The sequence below is a fragment of the Harpegnathos saltator genome, unplaced genomic scaffold (genome assembly GCF_003227715.2).
Source record: "Harpegnathos saltator strain DR-91 unplaced genomic scaffold, Hsal_v8.6 scaffold381, whole genome shotgun sequence".
In the NCBI taxonomy this organism is placed as follows: Eukaryota; Metazoa; Arthropoda; class Insecta; order Hymenoptera; family Formicidae; genus Harpegnathos; species Harpegnathos saltator.
Genome location: NW_020230185.1, coordinates 1,635,599 through 1,653,579, shown reverse-complemented (window position 1 = coordinate 1,653,579; position 17,981 = coordinate 1,635,599). Strand labels below are relative to the sequence as shown.

The following is a 17,981-nucleotide window of genomic DNA, read 5'->3' as shown; positions in this document are numbered from 1 at the left end:
TCGGCAGATAGCTCGTAGTTCCGCGCAGTTGATGCGAAATGCAGCGACTCGCTTAGCGAGCGCCTCGCTTACGATCCAAATTGCGCGAGACCCTAACGGTACCACGAGACGTGTGATTATTGTTAGAGACGGCTGCGCATTATCGCAAGGTGCTTTGCATTCTCGCGATCGAGCCGCGACGCTCGGGGATTACCGATCCCCGGCGTGACCTCACGCGGGAGATCGCAGCCCGGCGGCCTCGCCGGGGCGAAGGTGAAGCGCGAGCCGTGGCGCGCAAAGAGTTAATCGAACGCGATGACACTCTTGGACGTCACCACGTGGCGCCTGGTGATCATCCTATCCCGCGCTAAACTTGTAGCTCAAAATTTATTTATGTGCTGTGAAAGGACGGGCTAACTTGAAAGGGGTGTTGAAAATAAAAAAGTTCTGAGAACGCGATGTACGCGTTCGTCGCGCTCCGGTCATGTTGATATTCAAATTTCAGAATCAGATGTGAACTCTTCAGTCGAATTACGCCTGCAGATCTAACGCCGCACACGTGATCGTTTATCAGATCAGACCTGACTTTCAATCCCGAGTACCTCACGTGAGGCAAGCCTCGAGCAAAATAAAGTCATACTCGTAACGGGTTTCAACGCCCATTGGAAAATAAAGTGATATCGGGACTTGCAGCAATCTCCGCCTCGCCGCGCGACCTCCATGCAACTCGATTAAGCAACAATGCTGTTGTAAGCGCCGAATCGATAGGGTGCGCGCGGCAGGATCAGAGATAATAAACACGGATAATTGCTGGGAACGCTGGCGGTGAAATTAATTGAATGAATTCGACATTTAAACGAACTCACCGTAGGGGAACGCATTCCCTAGATTGGGACTGGATACCGGTGCCGCAGGATCTGGAACACTCGCTCCACTCGCTCCACGTGCCCCAAGTGCCCCTCACTCTATTGTCACGCCCAATCCCGAACTGCGTTCTTTCTTGCAGCATGTGATACACCTGGAAAGAGGCCGTCACTCTCACATCAGTCGTCTTGCAAAATCTGGCTTTTCCAATGAGACGGCGCGGCTTCTCACGCGGAGAAATGCACATCTCACTTTCAAGCAAATCAGACTTCTTGCGGGAGAATTCATACGCAAGTTTATTAGGAGTATAATTCGATTTCGAGGGTTCCGCAAGAGATGGCATTAATGTCAGTTTTGCCGAAGACATTCCAGTCACGGCTATTGTTTCTTAATGCTCTAATATTAATCCATGATATTTTATTAGTAGTTTACTAACAATAGACGCAGTAAAAGTCGTATTAATACCATCTTAAAAATGGAGCTTCCTAAAGAGCGTCTTCGACACGCGTTGCTTTTGTTCCTTAATCGGAAGAAAATGGCGGTTAAAGGTCATAGAATTCTGAAACTTTTAGAAACTTACGGTGATGTTGTTCCATCAATTGAGACATGTGAATATTAGTTTGGACGATTCAAAAGTGGTGATTTCAATGTTAACGACAAAAATCGCTCGGGACAACCAGAAAAGCTTGAAAATGCAGATTTGCAAATATTATTGGACGAGAATCCAGCACGATCCATTTCAGAACTTGCCAGAACATTAAATGTTGATCGTGTAATGTTACTAAACGTTTATATGATATGAGAAAGATTTACAAAGAAGGAAAATAGGTTCCACACCAATTATCTGCGGAAAACTGCGAGCCGGTTGAACATTTGCATTTCGTTGATCGTCAGACGAAGATGAAGAGTTTTTTGTATCGAATTGTTAGTGGGGACGAAGAACGGATCTATTTCGATAATCCTAAACGAAAAAAATCACGGGTTGATCCAGGCTAACCAACAACATCCGTTTCGAGGCGCAATATTCACGGTTCGAAGGTATTGTTGTGTATTTGGTGGGATCAAGAAGATGTTAAGTACTATGAACTGTTAAATCCAAATAAAACTGTCACCGTCCCTGATCGTTATCGACAACAATTATACAAATTGAAGCGAGCATTGGACCAAAAACGATCACTAATCGCGAGCAAACGACGCAAAGTGATCCTTCTTCACGTCGATGCTCGACCTCGTGTTATATTATCAGTGAAGCAAACGCTATTCGAACTAGAATGGGAAGTCTTTCCGCACCCCGCGTATTCTCCAGACGTTGCTCCATCCAATTATCACTTGTTCCGGTCGATGCAACATGCTCTAGAGCAGTGGTTCCCAACCGGGAATGCTCGCACCACTCTCTAGGGGTGCGAAAAAACATTCTTGGGGCTGCGAGGAAAAGTGATTAATAATGATTAAGATGAATTCTGCAATAATCCGGCATTTTTACTATCAAATTGAAAAAAAATGTTATTAAAATTATATATTTTTTACGAATCTGTACGTATATATTCATTACCTATCACTATGCGGAGCTTGATACTATGGATAATAATTTTATAAAATTAAAATGATAGCTAATTTCTGTAAAACAATACCATGTAATAATAAATTGTTATAAATCAACTTCTTACCTTGAAATCCTAACAACTAATTTTTGCTATAAAACGTATGAATAATTTTTTTTATAAGGGGTGGGAAGATCATTAATAAATTTTTAGGGGTGCGAAATACAAAAAAGGTTAGGAAATCCTGCTCTAGAAGATATACACTTTCATAACTTGGAACAAGTGCGAAAATTTCTTGAAAATTGGATCAACTCCAAGGAAAAATCTTTTTATCGTCGCGAAATCCATCTCCAGAAAGATGGGAAATGTTATAGAAAACGAAGGAAAACATTCTGATTCAGATATTCGTTCGTTATCTTATTTAAGTAAATCAATTTTTGAAAAAAAAAAAACCCTTCAAAATCAAACTAAATCATATTTCTAATATCTGTTAATAATCTAGGATCTACCGCCATAAACGTCAGATCTGCTCAAAGTATGAATTCTGAGCCTTGGTAAAGTCTGGTACTTCAGTAGGGAATATCGATCTAATCCAGGGTTATTAAATCAAAAAGCAAAAGAGTATTAAATGAAAACGAGGCTTCTATCTGCCTCCTATAGAGTGCAAATTTTATGACATCCTCGTGCGGGAGATGAGAGCGAATTGCTCGCTCGAGTACACAACGACGAGCCTCTCTCTAAAACTTCGAGCGAGTAAATTCGAACGACCATCATCCGGAGGGGATCATCTGGCCGCAGGAGGGAAGCAAGAAACCTCTCCCGTCTCGGCGAAATGGAACGATATACTTCCCTCTGCGCGCGCGCTCTCCCGAGTCCGCCCACTCAACGACGCTGTTCGAACTGCTTTCGACGCAATTCGACACAACATCACGACCACGTCTCTCGGCTTATCTGGATTTTATTTCAGTGCCCGGTTATCGTCCCCTCGTCCGTATCGCGGGCACTTCGCGCGCGAGCACGGCGAGAGAGCGATGATGGTTTCCACGGTGGAAAAACGAAGTGCCGAGACGAGGTCTAGTACCTAGCCGGTAATTAAGCGATGAGGCTGATAATACCGCCGTCCGCTATTTCTACTCCGGTTAATCACGCGCCGGCATCATCGGGCACAGACTGTTTGTTCGGTAATTAATATCTCGCTACCGCGCGAACGAGATTCCAATTAGACCACGCGGCCACGGCGCATTTCGGTGCGTTTTGATATCGCTCGCTCTCTCTCTCTCTCTCTCTCTCTCTCTCTCTCTCTCGCTCTTCCTCCCTCTTCGGGTATCGGGGCTCTCTTGTCGTGATTAATTAAATGGCAGATCGATCGACGTATCGCACACGCGCAGTACCTACGCGCTGGATTTACGGCGCTCGATCCATCTCCGCGCGCCGCGGGCTGTCCGTGGAATTAACTTCTGCCGGAAGCTCGCCGAGGGGGTATCGTCCCGCGGGAAGAAGGGCCGCGGATTCTCACGCGAGGGCATCCCCTTCGAGGGCTCGCGCCGCCTCACATCCGATCGCCTCCTCCTGCCTACCGCCAGTCGTCCAATTAATCAAACGGACGAGTCGCGTACTCTCTCTCTCTCTCTCTCTCTCTCTCTCTCTCTCTCTCTCTCTCTCGTCTTTACGCGAGCCGCTCGCGTAATATCTCGCGTCCGGAATACAAATCGCCGATTCCGCCGGCTCGACTGCCGCCTCGGGATTGTCGCAGCGTTCCTCCGATCCTTAACGGCCTCTTAAACCCATTACTTCCCAAGCGAGCATTTTATAGTCGATTGGTTTTTGGCTCAGAAAAGTGATAAAATCACATGAAAACTAATAACAAAATATGCTTTCTCATAGTAGAAAAACCTGATCTTTCAGAATCTGGAGTCATAATTTTGGAATGATCAACTGATAATTATATATGGCGGCTCAAAGTTGAAAAGAATGTTTTCATCGACTATGAACTTTTTACTGTGGAGAATTTCGAAAAATTTTGTCGAGAGCTATCAGGGACAATTAAATTGACAGAGTTTGGCTACTCGGGGAATAAACAATGATTGTTGATTCTATTCTTCAACTGATTCAAGATGGCGGATGCAATATGGCGTCCAAATATGCGAAAATCATACTTCATTGCGATTTATATGTGTGAGTGGGCATTTCTTATGTTTTTGAAGTCGCTGAGCACGAATCTTTGTGCTCAGTTTTCAATTTTGCAAAATGGCGGATGCAATATGGCGTACGAGTGCCACGAGAATCATACTTGTGAATTCACACACTATGTGTGTGGGTACTCATTCCATATATTTTTACCAGGAACAGCGCTCGCTTTTATCTAGATAAAAGTATACAGATAATCGCCCGGATAAACTTGTCGCCAGCAACTTGGAATTATTTAGACGATGTATATATGTGTATACATTTTATCTTTGTCCGTATATTAAATTGAAAAATGTCTTCCCAAAATTATTTTTTAAGATGACGCGCATAGATAATTCAATCAAAATATTGCTGCAAATGTGTAAGATATTGTTTGCTTTTGTCTAAAGAAAATTATATATAGATGGTCAGATTCAGATAAAGTCCTGGCACTGACTTATCTCTAGATAATATATTTTAAATTGAGAAAAAGAATTATTTTCAAAAGATTGTCTAACGTGACGCTCACAGATAATTTAGTCTATGTTGCCACAAATGTGCAAAATGTAAAAATATTTGTTTTTACGTCGTGGAATTTGCATATTTCATTTTATCTTTATCTAGCTAATTTAAACATCGTCCAAGTACCTGGCTACGACATAGCAAAGAATTGTACAGATAGTGTGATAGCAATGTGATGAAAATAAAATCCCTTCCCCTCCGTTTGACCTGATCTCCCAACGCAACATAAATTTCCAGACGAAAGAGAGAGAGAGAGAGAGAGAGAGAGAGAGAGAGAGAGAGAGAAAGGAAGAATGGGACGTAAGCGGTTAATTTTTTCGCGAACACTATACGTCACTCTGTGAGAAAGTACGAATTTGGAGCTCTAGCGGGAGCTTTTAGCCGCCTTTTTGCAAGTCGTTAACCTCGAGAGCGGCGGGCTAATACTTCCTTAATGCCCGGCATTAACTCCGGAACGTTAATCACAGCGCTTATACGGTACAGCCGTGCACAAAGAAGGATATACGTACTCCGCGACGGGTATACATACTGCGCTTTTAAAGACGTTTGTGTATAATGCACCGAACAATGTGACGTTATCGAGGGGAAATTTGTGCCGGGCAACGATACCTTGCACCGAACGAGTCGCTGCTTCATGGTATACAGGGTGACTCGCGAAAGATTCAAGAAATTAATATCCCGAAGGACAATCACGCCGTCGATTTTAATCGCGCCATTCTCGAATTTCGCAGATTCTCCAGAAGTCCTCACTTTAAAAATTTAAAAACTTAATGAATTAGGAAATCACCTAGAAACGATATCGTTGTTAGCCCGATTTTTTCGGCATCACTTTTCAACACAAAAATATCTACATGCTCATTTCATGATTCAGAAAGTTTTTGGTGTAAAAAATATCGTTAAGTTGCAGCGAAGCAAAATTCCTTCATAGCCTATTCTAACTTAAAAATTAATTAATTTAATTTATGAAAAAGTAATTAAAAGTTCCTGATTCGTGAGCTTTAATAGATACAACGACATCCTCATTAATCCAATTATTTTCCGTGTCATTTTTCGGGACAAAATATTTACTTCGAATAGGAAAATTTTCTCATATAACAAATATTGTCATACAAAGCAATACTCTCTTGGCGAAATCCTATAATCTACTGCAACGTAAAAATTAATTTACTTAACTTATCAAAAAATAATTTAAAAATTCCAGATTGGTGAACTTCTTGTGCGACAACAATATTTATATATTCACTCTGCGATTCAGGGAATTTTCTTACGTAAAAATATCCTAATACATATGAAGTAGAACTCCCCTATCAAAATTTCCTGATAGCCTATTCCAACTTAAAAATTAATTATTTAATTTATTAAAAAGTAATTTAAATATTTCAGATTGATGAGTTTCAGTAGACACGACAACATCATTATTAGCCCAATGTTTTTCGCGTCATTTTCCGGGACAAAAATATTTACTTCGTGAATGAGAAAATTTTCTTATGTAAAAAATATTATCATACACACGGAGCAAGACTCTTTTGGCAAAATTCCCTGATAGTCCACTCGTTAATAATAATAAGCCTCACAGGTATACCCCGAAACGACATACCGCCTCTTTCGTGGAATCGAGACAGGGGCTCCGGCGACGCGTCCGAAACACGTCCGAAACACGTCCGGAAATACTTGCTTGCGAAGCAAAACACTCCGGCGGCGGCGAGCGGCCTTGACGGCCGGGCCGGAGGCCCGGAGGGCGATAAGGGTCGCAGGTGTGACCTCGAGTCGCAGGAATGCGTCCACGCGTTTTCTAGGGCGACCGATCTATTTTCGTGGCGGTCGTAATGCCGCAACGCTTTCCAGAACAAACGGACTCTTTAGGCATAATTATAACGTGCTGGTGACGACGACGATCGGGCCGGGGCGCCCGCGCCGCACGTGGCGCGCAGCAGCAGCAGCAGCGAGCGGAGCTCGCCTGTGTGTTTGCGCGCCTCGCACCGCGTGGCCTTGCCCGTCGCGCTCTGCGCCAGTGTAATTTAGGGACCTCCTCTCGGTGTCAATTAATTACCCTCTCGACATGCCACCCGGTATAGCGGCCACGTAATTGCGTATTAATTCCCGCAAGTGGCTCGAATTAATATGCATCGCGCGCGACGAAGCCTTCTCGTTGCGTTCTCGTCCCGAAGAGGTGAGTGTGTGTGTGTGTGAGAGAGAGAGAGAGAGAGAGAGAGATCGCCGCGATAGCCGGGAGAGCGGTCCGAGCTTGTCGCGAGCGTGATTATTTGTTGGCGTTTCATTGCTACAAACGCGGCAAACGTTCGGTGCAAATGGACGCGATATAACGCGCGGCGACTTCTCGCAGCGCCCGCCGCTTTAGCTCCGCCGCGGATCAAGTCGTTTATCTTCCGCGACTCCTCGCTCAGTGAGACGAACGTGTTTGATACCTTGTATCAAGATTCTTGGGACTTGCACTAAGATTTCGCAGCGAGACTATTTTATATTGGGACCCTTCTTACAGACAGACGTCGCGCAGGAAACTCAGGCGATTTATGACGCATTAAAGTCACTAAGGGTTGAGAAAGTTATTTTGTAATAGTATCTAGTTACCGTTACAGTTTCTTTTCTCACTGAAAAAGTTTCGAGTGAAAAAGTAGCTGAAAGTTCACAGTGACTGAAGTTACTGACCGTCAAGAATAACATGATACTGTTATAGTTATTTAGAAAGTAACGAGTCGTTACTTTTCACAATAACTCTTTTACAATAATTGTGCTATTGTTTTAAATTTCGCAATCGCGTAAATTCCTTCAATTTTACATAAAAGTAGTCTGTTGACTACTAAAAGTTTGTTAATTATAAAAGTTTGTAGATTATTACATTCCTCATATTGTATATAATTTTCGCAAATTAGATTCATTAATTTAAATAAGTAATTCATATTTATTCTTTAAGACTACTAATAACAATCGTAAGAAAGTGAATGAATTTGATGAGGATAATAAATACTAAAAGTAATCTTAAATCATCAGAAATTAGATTTTTTCACTAAAAAATATATTGATATTTTATAAATAAAGACTTACACTCGTATGTTTTCTTAAATTTGCAGTTGAAGTTCTACTTGCATGAATAATTTTTTTGCCAGCGCATATTTTGCAGAGAAATGCCCAGTTGGTCTCATTTCCAAATTTTTGTTATAACTCAAATATTTCTGCATATGCTGGCCATGGCATTTCCTTCTCCGAAGATTGAAATGTTTTATCCATTGCTTGAATTTTTTATTTAACTGAAACCACGCAGCGCAGTTCACGCTGAACGCAGGTTATGTTAACGAATAAGGATTGGCGACGTGCGACGGAAATGTCCAATAGGCGTACAATTTTTTTGAAAGAAATACAGGTTGCGTTCGGAGAGGAGACTGTCAGCGCTGTTGCGCCATTTTATCCTTATTTTACATCTAATGAACGATAAAGATAGATGACGCAATAGCACGTTTTCCAAATGCAGAATAACTTATATGCTTATTGGATATCAAACATCGCACATCGCATTATCACGCTGATCTACCAGAAACTTAAGTTTGAAATAGATAAAGTAATTATTAAAGTAACTATTAAATTAGTTACTAGTTATCAAACAAATGTAACTAAATTAAGTATTACAGTTACAGTTACAGATGGAAAAAAGCGGAACGAAGTAAAGTTATAGTTATCAAAAAAAAAATAACTTCGTAATTATAACTTCGTTACAAGTAACGAGTTACTTCCCAATCCTGAAAATTGCAAGCGACGACGACGTCAGGCAGAAGCTGCAAGGGGTAATTTTTTGCAAATTCGACGGTAGCCAAACCAAATATAATAAATTTTCAATAGATTAGATAATTTATGATAAATGAATTTTCAATAAATAATTTTTTTTTTAATTTAATCTCTTCACTGCTCGGAGACATCCAAGGCAGCCAACAATTGAGCTGCAATATTCGTAGACTAACAAACGAAGACTTACTTCCACGGGATACTTCTCGGGCATGTAGGAGGACGAGACACCGGCGGCGCTAAGCATCGTCAAGACTAGAATCGATCTGAAACAGAGATAGAGAGCAGGCATAATTGTAACCATCCATTGTAACCAACACGATGATGATCGACGGGCGCGATGAGCCGCAATTCACGCACTTTCGTGACCGAAAACCGTTCGCGCTGTGGCGAGAGCAATTGCTGCTTTATCGCGCCTGCGGTAATCATCTCCCCTCTCTCATTGGCTTAGAAATTTCAAGAATGTGATCTTAATCTTTATTGGACGACTAATGCGCACATCTCTTTCTCTACGAAATGTGCGGCGATAACGCTGCTGGATTAAGGCCGATAATGCGAGCGATAATAAATCCTCTTCGTGAAGGGCACCAACGCGCATATCTCCAGCGCGAGTAAATTAGCCGTGTGAGGAAAAACAAAGGCGCAGGGTGTTCTTCTCCTGGAGCCCTTTCGACCAGCGACAGAAGAGTGAGTACGTATGTAACACGTATGAAATATTCACAGAGGTCGGCTTATCGGCCACTGTTCAAAGTTGAACGTGCCCAACTTTGTCGCAGCGACCACTAAATGTTGCGTCTTCTAAATTTTAGACGCTAGCGAATAAAGATCAAGCGTCTGCCAGAAGTTTTTACCAGCGAATTCTAAATTTTAGAGGCTAGCGAATAAAGATCTATTGTCTAGAACGGGGGTTCCCAACTGGGGTGCGAAAAACATTCTTGGGGGTGGTAGGAAGAATGATTGCATCAATAATGATTAAGATGAATTCTGGAATAATCCGGCATTTTTCCATCAAATGAAAATAAATCTTATTAAAATTATATATATTTTTATGTATCTGTACGTAAGGAGTCCTTATTTCTCAAGGAAGGACTATGAATACGGGTATTAAGAAGCTCGCGCAGAGCGAGTAAAAGGCGCACCGTCTAAATCACCCTTAATAGTTCAAGTGTAGCGTGGCCTAGCCCGAAGGCAGAAAATGTATTTCTCGTTGACAAGCCTCGGACACATGTCGCTTCCGTTGGCGTAATCATCGTGCAGGCTTGACCGCGCGCAGCTCGGCCTGCGTGCGTATAGAGATCTCGGCGATCGATGGAGTCGATTCGCGTCGCCTTATCGCGGCTTCATTGGACAACACCACACGCACGTCCCAATTTTTGTTTCAGCGGCTAGTCGCTCTCGCTTCAGCCCGCCTCCTCGAGATCGCCCGAGATCGCTCGACATGCAATCTCAGCATCCGTTACTTGGCGGGATAACGATTGCACGCCGCGTGCATCCCCGTAATCGCTCGCTCCCGCCTGCGTCGGTTGCGCCTTCGCGAGTCTAGGTGCTCGCGGAGCGCCGCGCCGCGGCTCGATTCGTCACGCTAATTGCGTGCTATTACGCTATACGTCACGGTATTGCGCCATCGAATGGTCCGGGAGAAAAGGCTGGACCTCTGCCTGTCGGGGGTGCAAACATTTAGACGGAAGGATTCTCCTTAGGGAGGATTTCCCAAGTGTGAATCCTTTCTTAGGGAGGTATGAATCTTCCCTTAAGGAGGATTCATACTTGGGGGAAAAACAGAAACCAATCGGAGGTCGCGCTGATAGTTTATCTCTCTTTTCTCTCTCTCTCTCTCTCTCTCTCTTTCCTTTTCTCTCTCAAAAGAGAGAGAGAGAGAGAGAGTCCCTACGCGCTTCCTGCGAGGTAAGAAGGATTCTCCGTAGGGAAGATTCCCCAAGTGTGAATCCTCTCTTAGGCAGATGTGAATCTTCCCTTAGGGAGGATTTACATTTCGGGAAAAAAAGCAGAAAGCAGAAAAGTAGCATTCAATCAGAAGTCGCGTTAATAGTCTGTCTCTCTTCTATCTTTCTCTTGAGAGAGAGAGAGAGAGAGAGAAAAGAGCGCGATTTCGAGGCGACAAATTCGAGACGGGATTTTCGTCTGAATTAAAGGGAGAAACGGATCAATTTGCTGAAGAAACTGGCCGAGATAATTATCACTCGAATGCACACAGACGCGGGGTTGAATTCTAACTAACCTGAACTCCACTCCGGAAAAGTCGCAGGAGTCTGCGTAAAAAGATGAATAAGAGAGCCTCGGTAAATATATATGTTCTCGCTGTAGACCAAATTATCCGCGAACATCATCGTAGATAACCCCATGGAGATAACATTTAAGATGCAAATGAAGATAATATATATTCACATCGTCGAGCTAAAAATAACTGGCCGCCGCAATTTTACCCGCGCGCATAATTTTCTCTAGATCACAGCGAAGCCGCGCGGCGTCGTCTTTATTTATCCGTTATTTATCCGAATAATCGAACACCGTCGGATCCAAGCGAGCGCCGAGATGACTCTGCTGCCCAATCGCGTGGCGCATTTCGACGATCTGACAGCGCCACGAACTATGCGACACGCAAGAAGCGCGTAAACTGACCCCGCGTGCGTGCGTGCGTGCGTGCGTGCGTGCGTGCGTGTGAATCGCGACCGCCCGGCGCGCGCGTTTTGTTTGTCGCTTCTCCCCGCTAATTATTTATAATCACAAGCGTGAGCTTCAACGGCGCCCGCCGGGCAAGTAAACAGCGAGAGCGAGAGCGAGGGAGAGAGAGAGAGAGAGAGAGAGCGAATAGAAAACCGCCCACGGCGATGATGGACCGCGCGCCTAACAGGCAGATGCGCTCTGATGCGCGTAAACGGTTGCCGCCGTATCATTTCTCCGTAGAAGCGATGGAAAAACGGGCGAACTTTCGAGAAGACACGGAGAGAAAGAGAGAGAGAGAGAGAGCAGCGGATGCGAGATGCAGATGAGGCGACACGCTTTGATGCGCGTCGAGTTGGACGTCACCAGGCGCTGCGGATCGCGATCGGACGCTCGCGATGCGGGATTGATCATGTTGAACAAATCTCTCTCTCTCCCTCTCCCCCTTCCCCTCTCTCTTTCACACACGATTCAACACGAGAGACATGGAGCTAGTCAGTGAGTCAATGGAAAGAAGAAGGGAAACGGGGGAGGAACTAATTGCGCTGCCTAAAGGGTGCTTCACACGGTGCTGCTTTTGTATTCGCTTTGAACGAACTTTCTAATTCGTCAGTGAAAGTTTTCTCTGGATAATATATTTTTATTCGCTAGCGTCTAAAATTGAGAATCCACTGGTGAAAATTTCTTTTAGACGTTTGATTTGTATTCACCAGCGTGTAAAATCGAGAGAATGCGATGTCCAGCAGTCGCTGCGACAAAGTTGGACACAACGTTGACCATTAAAATTTAGAGTCCGCTAAATTTTAGACGCTAGCGAATGAAAATTAGAAGTCTAGAAAAAATTTCTATCAGCGAATTCGCTGGCGAATTAAAAGTTTTATTCAGAGCGAGTAAAAGCAGCGCCATATGAATTACTCTTAATCGTCGAGACGCGGCCGAATGTTTCTCGCCGACGAAACGGACAGAAACCGCGGAAAATCGTCTGAGAGTCAAGATTCCTCGCAGAATTCGCTCGCTTCGTTAATCCCGAGTTTATGAGGCCTTTTAGCTGTTAATGACGGAAGTATCCGCGGGAGGAAAAATATACGCCGCCATCATGTGTGATTCGTTACTTTCCGTCGCGTTTCGTATTATTCTCTGATTCAGTGTCCGTAATTTCGTAATTTGCGACTTTCCAGCCGAATATTCGGTAACGCTATTACACCGAAAAAAAGAATCTTCTTTTCATGCAAATTTCCAAGCAAAATTCGCAACCAAAACTTGCCTCCCTTTTTCCTCAAGCCTAACCGACCTAAAGACCAAAGAAGCAAATTTCACGAAACTAACCCTTCCTAGCGGAATTGTTATTTTCATAGAAACGATATTTAAGATTTCAGATATATAACGCGACATTTTCGAATTCTTCGCAATTTTATTGTTATTTGTAACTTTTCATAATTTCATTATTTTTTTTCCGCAAATTTTTCCGTCGTCGTTAACTTCTTGCGGACGAGTATTTTCTCCACTGATTTCCGGTAGGTCGAGCATATTTTCTATATGACACTTTTTATTTATTTTCTGTACAGATATTTTCTGTACAACAAGATAATACGTTAAAAATTTAGGGCCATTGCACACAAAATGACGTAGGTACACATGCATAGCAGATCATACGGACCAATGAGCGTCTAGGAAAAAGTTAGGTTATGTTATGTCTGTAAATCAACATGGCAATTTCTTTCTAAGTGCTCATTGGTCGAGGCGAGTTTATATTATGCATGTACATTTACGCTGTAATATATGTAATTTTGTGCGCGATAGCCTTTAAACTTCGCATCGGCGTCTCTCACTTGTTTGCCGGCGGCATTCGTCCACAAAGGAATAAAACAGCTTAAAGGGTTAACTCTCCCCGGTGTTCGGGTACGCGCGACTCCGCGCCGACGCGAAAGTCCTCGAAGGAGTCCCGTGCTCCCCCGGGTTCCTCTGATTATCGTCCAAGTGTCGCACTCGATCGATCAATCGACACAATCGATTCGTCAAGAATCGATTCCCGATCAAGAAACACCGTTCCGAATGGCGCGAATGGCCGAGAGTTGAGAGCGTAGGTGTGTACGAAGGCGCCCCGCGCGAGCAGGAAGTGCGTACCCGATCCAGCTGAACACACCCGGGGAGGGGCAAGGGGAGCGAGGTGGAAGCGAAGGGGAGAGACCCCAACTGCCACTGATCCGAGTAAAGTGTGCCACTAAGCACTAATAACGTTTCACTTGTTGCGTTTTCTCGGAAAGCTTAATTAATCATCACGACTCCGCCGCCGCCGCCGCCGCCGGGCGGCGCGAGGAGGCGCGACGGGGCGAAGGGGAGGTGGCGGCACTCGGATGCACCGCGGTGCGGCCGTGAAGCGAGGGGGGGAGGAAGGCGAGAGAGGGGTCTGCAGCAGACCGCCCGCCGCTACCACCACAGCCGAGCATTGCGAGCCGCGCATTGCGTGCGTGCGTGTGTGTGTGTGTGTGTGTGTGTGTGCGAGTGTGCGTGTATTCGGGCGAAATCAGAAAAACGCATTATATCTCCCGACTTTCCACGCGATGCGCGCGCTCGTAAGTGGTGCATCCGAACCGATGCGCACGCGAGCGACGAGACGCGTGCGTTCGTCTGGGGTCTCCTCGTGCTGCATTGGGAGCTGCGGAACATCAGAGAGAGAAAGAGAGAGAGGGGGGAGGGAAATTGCAACCGCGCGAAACGCCGCGATTATATGACTGTCGCGACGAGCGGAAACGCGAAGAGTTCCTTCGGTTTTCTGTCGCTCGGAAAACGATGAACGTGTTGCAGCGTCATATATTTGAAATCTTAAGTAAACAAAACAATCTATAAAAATAAACACACAGACATGCTTTCAAAGTTTTTGTAAAAAAAAAAGAATCAAAAATGTCGCGTCATATGTTTGAAACCTTGAATACGCTTCTGCGCAAATGACAACTTTGCTAGAAAGAGTTAGTTAAATTAAATCTTAAGTTAAATCTTAGTTACGTAGTAATTAATTAGTCACTCAGTAATCTTAAAAGCTAAGTTAAATCTGAAATGTCGCCTATGCGAAAATAACAATTTCGCTAGAAAGGGTTAGTTTTCTTAGATTTCCTTCGGTCTGCCGTCACCGCAGCGGTAAACAAATGAAATGCAAAGTTTAAGTATTTAGCGTATAATCTTATTATACGGAAAATATCTTATCAAATAAATAAAATCTTATAAAAAGTAATATCTAATAAGAATATCTTATAAAAATATTTTACAAAATATCTTATAAAGAAATACATAAAAAATCTTGTTACGTAAAAAATATGCCCGACCTACCGGGAATCACTGGAGAAAGTACTCGTTCGCACAAAGGGTTGACGACGGAAAAATCCGCGGAATGGAAAGTAATGAAATTACGAAAAGCTACAAACAACAATAAAATTGCGAAGAATTCGAAACGCGTCGCGTCACATATCTGAAATCTTGAATATCACCCAACGAAAATAAAAATTTCGCTAAGGATTAATTTCGTTAAATTTGCTTCGGTCCGCTTAGACTTGAGGGGGGGGCGAGGAGGGGGCGAACTTCGGTTTGCCTGGAAATTTCCACAGAGAAATACCGCGCGATTCTTATTGTCGGCCGACATTCAGCCGAAAAGCTGCGCGATCGCGCTGGAGTGATTGAATTCGCACATGAGACTCGTCGCTTCCCTCTTCTTGGAAAAAAAGCCACACGGTCGCTGAGCAGGTTCCGAAGGCGCGGGAAAGACGCGACAAGCGAAGAGTCGCGCGCATTTTTCCGTCGCTCGAAGAGCTACGCGCTCGACAGAGTCATCAAGTTCGCGCGTCAAACTTCTCGCTTTCCGCGTTCCCGCACTCGAAAAAAAAAGAAGAGAAATAAAAACGCCGCACGATCGCTAACCGGGTTTGCGGACGTATCGTGTTTGCCTGAGCCTCCTCGCCGACGCCATTTCCAGAAAGTCGGCGAGAAGCTCCCGCGAGCCGCGACCGGAAACGAGGAATTCCGATTTTTGCCCGCGCTCGTCGACGGCGACGACTCGCGTCGTCGTCGTCCGTCATGCGCTCGCGCGGCGGCTCGATGCGATCGTGCGGACGCTGAGAGATAGCACTTTCGATTTAATCGACGTCCCCGTTCGCCTTCTCCGCATGATTCTCCTCTCTCTCTCTCGTCCGCGCGACGGACACCCTGTGTCGCTTAAAGTAATCTCCGACGGAGATTCCGCGGCTTATCAGCCGCGACACGATCGCGCATCGCGGATCGGCTCTCCCGCCGGATGAGCCGCGCGTTCGCGATGCAAATGCGCTCCCGCCTCGGCATCGGCCTGCGATCGATCTCTGCAATGAGAGAGAGAGAGAGAGAGAGAGAAAGAGAGAGAGAGAGAGAGAAAGAGAGAGAGAGAGGGGGGAGGGGGCACGAAGCGCGGCTGCAGCTATGAAGTATCCGCGACCCGTTACGACTTCCCCTATCTCACGGCCCGTCAGCGTATCTCGCGCTTACAACAAACAATGCCGGTCTTGTGCTCAATGGCGTAGGAATGCGAAAAATCGATCAATAAGAAACGGCAGCGGAGCCCTCGGCTTATGAACCCCGGCTAGAATCCTCCTATTCAAGACGAGTACCGGCGCGTCAATGGCAGCCAGATACGCCACCGTAAAGTCAAGGGGCTTCAATGGCTGCCATTAAGGGCAACAGCGCGCGCGGGAGAGAGAGAGAGAGAGAGAGAGAGAGAGAAAGAGCCCGCTTCTTGTCGCTAGAGCGAAATTATTAGCACTCCACGCTCGGCCGCTTCCGCGAATCTCCCGGAATTCGGACCGGGAAGCGCACTCGCTGATAAATCGAATTCCGAGCGAGAGTGCGAGGCAAGGAGGGAGGGAGCAAGGTGAGGAGGAAAAGAGAGGGGGGCAAGGGGATACCATAATAACTATACATCGGCACAGAGAGCGACACGTGGGAGGCACGAGCCGTCGATGATGAGAAGAAAAAGAAAAGGAGGAAGGGGAGAAATCCGACGAAGTCGGCGATTCGCCGCGATGGGCGCCCGTGATCGCGACGCGGCGCGTCGTCAAAATCGCCGTATCACGCGGCCAAAGGACAAATTCTCCTTCTAATGGTGTATACGTGCTCAGACGTTGAACAATTGCGGGTCACGCGACGGGTTTAACGGCGCCATATATTAATACGGCTCTAGCCGCGTCTCCCCGGCCACGAACGCGCGCGCTCGACATTGTAACTTTTACGCCGGTATTATAAATAAACGGCACTTGCCCCGCAATTACGGCGGATCGTAAAAATTGCGCCGGGCCGGGCCGGCCGGCCTGCGCCCGCCGCATGACAGTTATATACGCCGTAGCGCTTAACGTCGCTCTCAAAGTCGCAGTTACGTTACGATCGACAATTTCAGACTATTACAAGGTGATGCAACGTTGACTCGCGATGATATCCGAACGACGCGTAATTCCCCGCGGATCCGCCTCGCATCGCCTCGCGCCGAATCTCATTACGAAGCGCCGCCTGGATCATCTTCCATGTGTCTTCTCTCTCTCTCTCTCTCTCTCTCTCTCCCTCTCTCTCTCTCTCTCTCTCTCTCTCTCTCTCTTTTTCGCCCTCTCTTCTTCCAGATTTCCCATTTCGATTGGAGAAATTCTTCGCGATTAGAAAAACACTACACTTCTTCGTAAAAAGGAAGTTTTCATTTTTGTATCGTCGCCTCTCCCGGAAATTGGATCATCTCCATATATACAGGGTGTCCGGGATCTTTTGGAAACAAAATATTGTAAAGATCAGTCAGGTTAAACCGAGAAGAAAAGTCATGTACCATTTTGTAAAAATCGCAATAGTTATTAAGATATTAATGATTGGAAATGACTGTATCTCGAGGTTTTTTAAATAACTTGAAAAATTATTTGCGAAGTAGTAAAGGATTTTTTTGTTCAGAATGATCTAATCTACAATTATATGACGGCTATTGTGTCTAACGACAAGTTCAAGATCCAGGATTTAAAGTTCAATATATTCATATCTATCGTTAGACACAATAGCCGTCATATAATTGTAGGTTAGGTTATTCTGCACAAAAAAATCCTTTACCATTTCGCAAATAAGTATGCAAATTTTCGAGTCATCAATTAAAAGAGCCTCTAAATGTAGTCATTTTCAATGATTAATAACTTAATAATTTAATAACTTGCAATCTTTGCAAAATGGTACTTCACTTTTCCTCTCAGTTTGATCTGATTAATTTCTTCATAATTTTTCGTTTCCAAAAGATCACGGACATCCTGTTTATCTCCCTTTTTTCTCCCAAATTTCCAACTACCGATTAAAAAAAAAAAACTCTACGCTATTAGAAGAACACTCCACTTCTTCTTTCTGAAAAGAAAGTTTTCATTTTTGTATCGTCGCTTCTCCGAAAAATTGAATCAT

The 17,981-nt window shown here is 44.7% G+C and overlaps 1 protein-coding gene across 2 annotated transcripts in view; it reads right to left on the bottom strand.

The window, feature by feature from the left end:
* LOC105192436 (thrombospondin type-1 domain-containing protein 4) overlaps positions 1 to 17,981 on the bottom strand; it is a 93,300-nt gene that overhangs the window by 23,292 nt on the left and 52,027 nt on the right. For both annotated transcript variants that reach the window (XM_011156580.3, XM_011156581.3), the window contains exons 3-4: positions 9,058 to 9,133; positions 846 to 997 (exon numbers count right to left, since the gene is read on the bottom strand). In XM_011156580.3, coding sequence (XP_011154882.1) covers positions 846 to 997; positions 9,058 to 9,133 — 228 coding nt within the window. The remainder of the gene's footprint in view (positions 1 to 845; positions 998 to 9,057; positions 9,134 to 17,981) is intronic.